The sequence below is a fragment of the Oncorhynchus kisutch genome, linkage group LG3 (assembly GCF_002021735.2).
Source record: "Oncorhynchus kisutch isolate 150728-3 linkage group LG3, Okis_V2, whole genome shotgun sequence".
Taxonomy (NCBI): domain Eukaryota; kingdom Metazoa; phylum Chordata; class Actinopteri; order Salmoniformes; family Salmonidae; genus Oncorhynchus; species Oncorhynchus kisutch.
In genome coordinates this window covers 57,652,170-57,662,859 of record NC_034176.2, presented here as the reverse complement: position 1 = coordinate 57,662,859, position 10,690 = coordinate 57,652,170, and the positions used below count along the sequence as shown (strand labels likewise).

Below are 10,690 nucleotides of genomic sequence, written 5' to 3'. Positions count from 1 at the left end.
CTAGGATTGCTTACCCAGGCCCGTTAACTAATAACCCAGCTAGCCACCAGACGGGGAACCTGTGGTGCGGCGACTCTCGATCCAGTGAGAGGGTCTCATGATCAATACCAGCAGGGAGACACAATGCAGCCTTGGTTTCCTCCTGTGACTGCTAGGAGAGAACCGCTGACATGAAATACAGCGTGTTGCCGGGCGAACACGGCAGCCCCACGGCCAGAGCACTGCTCTGCTCTGCTATTCATTAGGGGGGTAAGGAGAGCTGCCTGCCTGCAATAACAGCTGTTCTCTTCCAGTCCAAGAGCCTGCAGCTAAGGAGCAGAACACGCAGTCAGACTCGGAGCGCTCTCTGAAGAACAAAACAACAAGAACATCAGCTGACCCTCTTTTATCGCACACCACGACTACGCCACCAAATCACGACTACGCCACCAAAGCACACAACTGTTCTGTTAGAAGAAGCACAGTCATGTGAGCTCCCAGAGGCAGCTAGCGAGGAGAGAGGGGGGAAAGGAGAGAGAGAGGGTTGGGCTGGGCGGTGCAGTGATGGAACAGAGGGCTGAATTTGACGTGAGAGCCAGTCAGCTCTGATAAGGCTGAGGAACCATCGGCATGTTGTGGAGGGGCTGGGCAGGTCACTGGCTGGTTAGGTAACTAATGGTGCTACAAAGTATTCGCTGCAGTAGGAGAAACGCCTGGAATCTACCTGCAAATTAACAAAGCGGATTCAAAGTTCAGGGCCTTTTCACAACTCAGTCTCTTCGGAGGCAGCTTTGACTGCTTGACTGTTTGGATGTACATTTTTGGAGGTATGTGATGAACGTTGAACAGCTGTGCCCTGTGGCACGGGAAGGACAGCAAGGGTTGGACAGGGCAGGACAGGAGTGTGGGCAGTCGGAGCAGAGCACGAGCATGGGCCGCAAAACATCTCCCTCCCGGCTCTCTCTGTATCTCTCTCCCTCCTCCCTTCCCATCCCTCCAGCCTCTGTCTAGCTTTCTCTCTCCCTCCCTTCAGAATCTCCCTTCCTCTAGCCACCTTCTCGCTTCCTTTCTCTCTGTGTCCGTCTGTCCGTCTGTCTCTCTTGCTCTCACTCGATCTCTCCGCCCCACCCCCTCCCTCCTTCCAGCCTCCCTACTCTCCCTCCCTCCCTCCCTCCCTCTTCTTCCACACCAGGCATTCACTGAGGACTCTTTCTGGACATAAAGCTCACAGGATTAGACAGATCTCAGGAGCAGCTGCCAGTCTTTTCTCTCTCCCCTTCATGTTTGTTTCCACATTTTGTTTGGCTCTGTGCTCTACCGTTGTGCCTGAGGACAGGGAAGACCAGTGGATGGCTGAGCAGTGAAGATGTCTGTCTTTCTGCTGACGTTAACTAGGCGTGATGCTCATGTTGAGGCGGGGCACCACAGAAGAGAAACACTGGGAGCCATTCTCTAGTCTCTCCCCCAGGTCCCCCGTCAATGTTTAATTAGCAGTGAAGGCTGGGATATCTCCCCAGCACTGAGACAACAAACTAGACCACCCAACATCATACATGTTCCCATTATTCTTGTTCATGTAGCCGTTGCCCATGTGTTCTCTCTGATCAAGCATCTTAGCAGCTCTATTAATTGATATTCCTAATCAGAAGGATAACCTAGCGAACCCTGTGAGAGCGTTACATTATGTGTGTGTGTGTGTGTGTGTGTGTGTGTGTGTGTGTGTGTGTGTGTGTGTGTGTGTGTGTGTGTGTGTGTGTGTGTGTGTGTGTGTGTGTGTGTGTGTGTGTGAGAGAGAGAGAGAGAGAGAGAGAGAGAGAGAGAGGTTCCAAGGCCAGACTGGACCCATATACACACACACATACACAGAATACACAGAAAGACACAGAAAGACGCACCATGCAGGCTCTTTCAGTTGCAGAACACTTGTAGGTGGGACACTGCAGGAATGTTTTCACAAACAGCCACATTATAACAGATCATGTCACTCTTATTATGTCCCTCTTCCAGTCTTGGATTCCATTTATCCATCTCCCCTGTTCAATGTACCCAATGATTCTCAATGATTTATCCCCCCCCCCCCTCTTTCTCTCTCTTATACACACACAAACACACCGAATGCATTCTGAATCGACACTGGACCCACCTCAGCAGCGCTGCTCAGACTGTCCTGGTCCTCGCTGGCCCTGACCATGAGCAGGAAGCTGTGCTGGTCCATCTCAAAGTCTATGGTCCTGGTCAGAGTGATCTCCCCTGTGTCCGCCTGCATGCTGAACAGACTGCTGGGATTGATGAGCAGGCTGTAGCTGATTGGTTGCTTCTGGAAGGACACGGCTGGAGTTGCCAGGAAGCTGCCGGAGAGAGGGGCGGGAAAGGGAATGATTTATTCATTTATTAGGATCCTCATTAGCTCATGCAGCAGCTACTCTTCCTGGGGTCCACACACAACATGGCATAATATAGAACTTTCATAGACAAGAACAGCTCAAGGACAGAACTACATACATTGAAAATTCCTGTACTGACAAAACACTGAGAAAATGATTGATACATGATTCAGTTTAGAGAGAGAGAGAGAGCGTGTGAGTGAAAGAAAGAAAGAAAGAAAGAAAGAAAGAAAGAGAAAGAGAGAGAGAGAAAGTAAGAGAGAGATAGAGAGAGAGAGAGAGAGAGCGTGTGAGTGAAAGAAAGAAAGAAAGAAAGAAAGAAAGAAAGAAAGAAAGAAAGAAAGAAAGAAAGGAAGCAAGAAAGAGAAAGAGAGAGAGAGAGAGAGAAAGTAAGAGAGAGATAGAGAGAGAGAGAGAGAGAGAGAGAGAGAGAGAGGGGGGGGGGGGGGGGGAGAGCGTGTGAGTGAAAGAAAGAAAGAAAGAAAGAAAGAAAGAAAGAAAGGAAGCAAGAAAGAGAAAGAGAGAGAGAGAAAGTAAGAGAGAGAGAGAGAGAAGAAGATGAACACATCTAGCATGGTTATTCAGTTTAGAGATGAGACAGAGAGACGGAAAATGTAGAAACAGGACTAAAGTTTTCTGGTTTGTGCAATGTGTACCACAACGGCAATGGAGTTATGTGTTGTGGTACACATCCCTCAGGCACTCAGCAGGAACAATCACCACAGATGTTACTCTTTCAACTGATGGGTGTGTGATGTAAGTTCCTGTCAATCAAAATAGAGAAGCAACTGGAGAGATTATAGGAGGCAGGAGGCCAAAGGTCAAATCCCTTACAGTAACCGCCACAGGCTATAATATAGAGTGTGTGTGTGTGACAAACAATCGTTGGTCATATATTGAATAACTACGTAGGCATGATTTATATGAACTTATGGCTCAATGCATATTGTTTTCGGTATTAACATGTCTGAGATTGTGTGTGTATGTGCACTGTTAAAGTGTGATAATGTGTGCATATCATTGGCAATCGCTACTATGGTTATGGATTTAAATTATTTGTGAATACAAGTGAATTATTTTCAAACTTTTTTAAAACTAAGACCTTCATAACCTCTGGTTTTACATTATGTATGTGTATTTACGTGACTGTCCGTGTTTGTGTGCAATTGTTTGTTTGTGTGTGTGTGTGAGCCTGTGTGCGCATGTGTGTGTGTGACTATGTATGTGTGCACATGTGTGTGTTTGTTTGTGTGTGTGTGTGCGTACATGGATGCGTGCATGCGTGCGTGAGTGTGTGACTTTGCAGGTGTGAGAATCTGGTGGGAGGAGCTGTCGGAAGACGGGCTCATTCTAATGGCTGGAATGGATTTAATGGAACGGTATTAACTATATGTATATATATGTGTGAGCCCGTCCTCCTATAGCTCCTCCCACTAGCCTCCTTTGCTTCACATGGGAGTATGTGTGACTTTGCATGTGTGTGTGTGTGTGTGTGTGTGTGTGTGTGTGTGTGTGTGTGTGTGTGTGTGGTACTCACGGCTGTCCCTCTGGTGTGTTCTCAGGTAGTGAAATAGTAAAGGATGCGTTGGAGAACTGTGGTGCTCTGGCTCCTGCTATGACTGACACCACCACTGGGGGACTACGGCTACCCAGCCGGTCAGCAGCCACCACTGTCAACAGGTACTCTTTGTCCCTCTGAAGTGGCAGCCCCGTAGTCCGGACATGACCACTCTTTCTGTCCACCTCGAAACGCCCGTCACCACCTGCAGTTAGGAGACAACGGAGGAGTTTATTTTCTAAATATATATTTGAAGGTATTTATGACTAGAAAGGGAGAGAGAGGTCATGTTGAAGGGCAGTAAAGCCAGATTTCAACCTTTGACGTGTGTGCTGGAGGCTGGACCAGCCAGGCCACAACAACTTTTTTTTTCTGTCATTGATTCATAGAACAGAACGTCCGGTATGTTCCATATTAGAGGGACAGCTGCACAGCAATGGATGGAATCTAATATTAGAGTCATTGACGCACAGATTCACATATACAATGCCACCCACAGGCAATTTCATTCTGTCGAACTTCGGCAATTGTACACATATGACATAAGATAAGGCACATGATTATCTAATTAAATGACAAATTAGAAGCATAAAGGTGTAAAAGCATTTATAAAACCAAATAAAACCATATAAAATAATATTTTTTTCTCTTTCAATTACAATGCCGCCAGTTGATGTACTCAATGAAATTGTGCTCAATCACAGGACAGGAAGCACCTACCATCAGACAGGAAGTACTCCACCTCCCCGTTGTTGCCCTCATCTCCATCCTGGGCGTGGAGCTTGTAGACCAGTGACCCGGCCAGGGCGTTGGGAGATACCACTGCCAGGTAGGGGGAGGGAACCATGGTCCATTCCGGAACATTGTCATTCACATCAGTCACCGTCAGCTCCAGCCGTACCAGGTACCAGTCTGGACCTGTAAAGGAGCGGCAGAGATTGTTCCTCTGTAGTTCAGTTGGTAGAGCATGGCGCTTGCAACGTGAGTATAGTGGGTTGGGTTCCTGGGACCACCCGTACGGAAAATGTACGCATGCATGACTGTAGGTCGCTTTGGATAAAAACTTCTACTAAATGGCATATACATATGGCTAGTGAAAGTCGAAACACCCCTTGGACAGTTTTTTCCCCCTACCAATCTATACAACATACTCCACATTTAAAAGTGAAATAAACATTTCAGAAAATGTTCCAAATGAATAAAACAAATTAAAATAAAGATGTGTTGATTCCATACAGTATGTTAATACTTGGTGGAAGCACCTTCGGCAGCCATTACAGCTTTGAATCATTTTGAATAAGATTCTACCAACCTTGCACAAATATTAGGGCTACATATATACCTTGTGTTTGCGAAAATTGCTCAAGCTCAGTTAATTTGGTTGGGAATCATTGACGGACAGAAATATTCCAAATTTGTCTCTGTTTTCAAGCAGATTTAAGTCAGGACTGAGACTGAACTACTCAGGAACACCTCGTTAGTCATTCTGGTGTGTCTTTGGCATTAAAATGTGTGTAATTATCCCCGAGAAAAATAAAACTATCTAAGGGTTAGGTTTTCAGAAGTCTAAGATGAGTTTTCCTCTAACTTTTTACCTGGGATTTTGTTAACTTTCATATTTCTTTTGATCCTAAAAAAACCTCCCCAATCCCTACCGATGACAAGCATACCCTATAACATAATGCTGCCCCAACAATACCTGAAAACACAACCATACTTGAAACTACAGAGGATAAACAACATTGCATTCACTCCACATTGCTGACCTGTATGACAAAGTGAAAAGAAAGAAGCCTGTGATCAAATAATCCACTCCAAATCATCCCTTCTGTTTGCAACAGGGCCGTTAAAGGAGCATAAAAAATGATTCAACTTCATATTCGTCATCTCCAGCACCACCCCAACATCAACATGCATTATCTGAAAATGGAGCGTTTCTATGTTTTGTAGTAAAAAATGTAGAGTAAGAAAAAGTTTTTCCCATGACATCATCAGTGTGCATCCTGTTATTTTTTTAAAAACCAATTATGAGTAGTCATTGCCTACTAATAGTCTACTAATTGGTTGATGATGTCATTGGAAACACTATCTTCCTCTATATTTTTTTACGACAAAACATAGAAACGCGCCATTTTCACATATGTTGATGTTGAAGTGAGGCTGGAGATGACACATATGAAGTTGATTTAATTTTTTAAATATTATTGTGTAAGTAGTACTGCAAGACAACATGACAAAGAAATCAACTTTTTGGCTTAAATTAAAAACCACAGGATTGGGTCAAATGCAAAACAACACAGCGTGAACCCTCTGCATTGGCAAGTATTGTGGGTGGCAGCATCATGTTATGGGTATGCCTGTCACCGGCAGGGACTGACTGGGGAGTTTGTCAGGATCAAAAGAAATATGAAAGGAGCGAGGCCCAGGTAAAAAGTTAGACAAAAACCCGCGTCAGACTTCTGAAAACATTAACCCTGGGATAGAGTTTATATTTTTCAGCTGGACAATTAGAAACATTTTAATGCCAGAGTAGTCCAGTCTCAGTCATGTCTTCAATTTGCTTGAATATCTGAGACAAGGTTTTTGACAAAAACAATGGATAGACATTATGTGGTGCGAAGTGTTGTGCAAAGTTGGTAGAATCTCATTAAATCTCATTAAATCTCATTAAATCAGGGGTGTGAAGACGCAATCAACACATCTTCATTATTTATTTGTTTTAATAAATAGGACTATTTCCTTGAATGTTCTTTCAATTTGACAGTTGTGTACATATATAAAATATATATATAATTGAATCCCTTTTTGACTTTCATTTTTTAAGGCAGAAAAATGTGAAGGCTATGCAAGGGGTGTGTATACGTTCACTAGGCTCTGCATTGTATGTTGTATGTTGTTATTATTATAGAGATTGACTAACACATTCACAGAGTCTTAGTCCTAACCCAGATCCACACTCCTAACCAGAGGGTACTCTTGAGTATCCATTGAAAAAGAAAAATACAATGAGGTTTGAGAGATGTTCTGTTTTCAGAAACAGAATAACCATACACTACTGGACAGTATCATAACACTACCATAACAGGCTATGAGGTAATGTGCACGAACCAATCATTAAGCTCTGAAAGCCATTAGGCTACATGACAATACAATTATCAGCCATTAGTCCAATTTCACATAAAGCCATGCTAAAGGATGTTAATGTGGTGTTAGGCATTAACAGAAAACAGCAATCACAAATGAAATCACACACACACACACACACACACACACACACACACACACACACACACACACACACACACACACACACACACGCGCGCGCTTACAAGCACGTACACATACACACACACAAGCACACACATACACAGGGGACACACACACACACGACCACAAACAATCATGAACAGAAAGACACATAATGCAGGCTCTTTCAGTTGCAGAACACTTGCAGGTGTGACACTGCAGGATTGTTTTCACAAACAGCCACATTATAACAGATCACGTCTCTCTTATTATGTCCCTCTTCCAGTGTTAGATTCCGTTAATACATCTCTCCCCTGTTCCATGTACCCAATGATTTTCCCTCTACGCTCTCTGTCTCTCTGTCTCTCTTTTTCTCTCTGGCTCTCTCTTTCTCTCCATCTCTCTGTCTCTCTGTCTCATTCCCTCCTGCAGCTGTCAGGTAGAGGAAAGCAGGTGTTCTGTCAGGGGCCATGAAAGGGCCAATCACCAGGGGAATCAAAGAGCCCAAGACGCTGTCATTCTGGTTCCCTCTCTGACAGCCTGCCAGCTATTTATACCAGTCAAAGAGAGACGGGGGGAATCAGAGGGAGAGAAACAGGGTGAATAGAAAAAGAGGAAAAAAGAAACAGAGCATCATGAGAGAGAAACAGAGGGAAAGAGGAAGAGATCGAGAGATCGAGAAAGATTGACAAGTGAAACAAGGACAAGTGCAAGAGAGAGACGGAGAATGCATGATACACTTTCACCTAAGTGATCCTAAAACTCACAATAGCCAACTAGGATAAGGCAGCAAGGTCAGTTATGCCTCACAACCACCAATTACAATCAACAGTGTTCCGTCTGCAGAATGCAAATAACAGTACTCTAGTCTGAGATAAACAATCTCCCCTTAGATTATCTCTCATCTGATTATGTGTCTGTCTGGGAAACAAGACAGAGACAGTAGCTTAACACCAGGCACCACATGCCTGGGATGTGCCCAGTGATGCCCACTCATAAAGTCAGGCATCAACAACAAGCTATAGGTTATTATCATGTTATTACTATTGGGAAATGCCAGATAGCGGATTATACCAAAGGAAATTAAAATAAGGTTGAATCAAATGATCAGGTCCCTTTGGAAAATAAATGGTCAAAATCTAATGACAGCGAAATATGTGGCAGCATGACTTAAGACACATTGAAGCACACTGCACTCACAGAGCTTCAATTCTATTACTGTAACTGTTCTCTAGTTAAATAAAAGCAAAAGATGGACTCAATAATGCCACCCAAACACTATTTTTATTGTTGCCACAGTTTTTTTATGTACTCTAACATATTATAGATTTGAAAATTGCTTTTTGAACATGTTAAAGCAGCAGTACAGAAAAGGCATGTGACAACATAACATTTTAGACAGAGGGAGGGGGATAGAGTACGATTGAGAATGGGAGGGAATAAGACAGAGGGGGGAACAAGGGAGCAATTCACTACGCTGATCCTCAACACTGGAGCCCCACAAGGGTGCGTGCTCAGCCCACCCTCGTAATCCCTGTTCACCCATCGCAGCGTGGCCACGCACGCCTCCAACTCAATCATCAAGTTTGCAGACGACACAGTAGTGGTAGGCCTGATGATCAACAACGACTAGACAGCCTACGGGGAGGAGGTGAGGGCCCTGGCGGAGTGGTGCCAAGAAAAATAACCTTTCCCTCAACGTCAACAAAACGAAGGAGCTGATCGTGGAGACAGCAGAGAGAAGATTGAGGGGGGTAGAGGAAGATTGAGAAGGGGAGGGAATAAAACAGAACACAGGTGAACACAGGTGAAAAATACAGGTGAAACAGTCCTAAGAAAAATAGGAACGGAGCAGCCGAGCAGGATTAAGCCAAAACCCACTGCGTAAGAAATGGCCCGAAGGTTGTTATAGAAACAGACAAATAACAAAATCTGGAACAGGGATAAAACAGGCAGCAATTGCATAAATCAATGGAATTAAAGGGACAGAGACAGAAAGAAAGAAAAAGGGAACCACATCTATAAAATAAAGATAGAGGGGAAATATGAAGCTGGACGTTTTCAGAAACCGCAAATAACGATCCTGCTGCACTTGAGTGTCTGTGGTTCATTGAGAGTTTCTAAGTGGTTGCTCTCTGCTGCTATAACATACCCAGATTTAATTGGGAAGAAGACAAGAGGGGAACAGGGATAATACGGAAAGCATAGCAGGGAGAAAGCATTACCCATATAATAAACCAGGAGGCTAATGGCCAACTTCCAATATGTCCACCCAGAGACAGAAACACTCTCACACAGTAATAATGGTCATTACAATAGATGAGATATCCTAACGAGGAAATACTGGTACATGTCAATTGTTTGTCTTCATTCATTGTAAAGCTGTCCACTATGAAAAATGATAATTTAATGGTGGTTCAATATAAAGGAAAAACAATATGAATATGCTTTGGGCTACAGTAGTGAATGTATCTACTAGCAACACTGATTAATTAACTCAAAATGATGTAGGTGCTACTTACAGTTGAGGTCATAAGTTTACATACACCTTAGCCAAATACATTTAAACTCAGTTTTTCACAATTCCTGACATTTAATCCGCGTAACAATTCCCTGTCTTAGGTCAGTTAGGATCACCAGTTTATATTGAGACTGAAATGTCAGAATAATAGTCGAGAGAATGATTTATTTCAGCTTCATCACATTCCCAGTGGGTCAGAAGTTTACACACACTCACTTAGTATTTGGTAGCATTGCCTTGAATTTGTTTAACTTGGGTCAAACGTTTCGGGTAGCCTTCCACAAGCTTCCCACAATAAGTTGGGTGAATTTTGGCACATTCCTCCTGACAGAGCTGGTGTAACAGAGTCAGGTTTGTAGGCCTCCTTGCTCGCACACACTTTTTCAGTTCTGCCCACACATTCTCTATGGGATTGAGGTCAGGGCTTTGTGATGGCCACTCCAATAACTTGAATTTGTTGTCCTTAAGCCATGTTGCCATAACTTTGGAAGTCTGTTTGTGGTCATTGTCCATTTGGAAGACCCAATTGAGACCAAGCTTTAACTTCCTGACTTACAGTGCCTTGCGAAAGTATTCGGCCCCCTTGAACTTTGCGACCTTTTGCCACATTTCAGGCTTCAAAACATAAAGATATAAAACTATTTTTTTGTGAAGAATCAACAACAAGTGGGACACAATCATGAAGTGGAACGACATTTATTGGATATTTCAAACTTTTTTAACAAATCAAAAACTGAAAAATTGGGCGTGCAAAATTATTCAGCCCCCTTAAGTTAATACTTTGTAGCGCCACCTTTTGCTGCGATTACAGCTGTAAGTCGCTTGGGGTATGTCTCTATCAGTTTTGCACATCGAGAGACCGAAATTTTTTCCCATTCCTCCTTGCAAAACAGCTCAAGCTCAGTGAGGTTGGATGGAGAGCATTTGTGAACAGCAGTTTTCAGTTCTTTCCACAGATTCTCGATTGGATTCAGGTCTGGACTTTGACTTGGCCATTCTAAC

At 43.5% G+C, this 10,690-nt stretch overlaps 1 protein-coding gene across 1 annotated transcript in view; it reads right to left on the bottom strand.

Moving 5' to 3' along the window:
• Nucleotides 1-10,690, bottom strand: part of LOC109874341 (neural-cadherin) — a 188,292-nt gene that overhangs the window by 99,202 nt on the left and 78,400 nt on the right. Inside the window, exons 2-4 of the mRNA XM_031809455.1 lie at nucleotides 4,642-4,839; nucleotides 3,901-4,126; nucleotides 2,123-2,327 (exon numbers count right to left, since the gene is read on the bottom strand). Coding sequence (XP_031665315.1) covers nucleotides 2,123-2,327; nucleotides 3,901-4,126; nucleotides 4,642-4,839 — 629 coding nt within the window. The remainder of the gene's footprint in view (nucleotides 1-2,122; nucleotides 2,328-3,900; nucleotides 4,127-4,641; nucleotides 4,840-10,690) is intronic.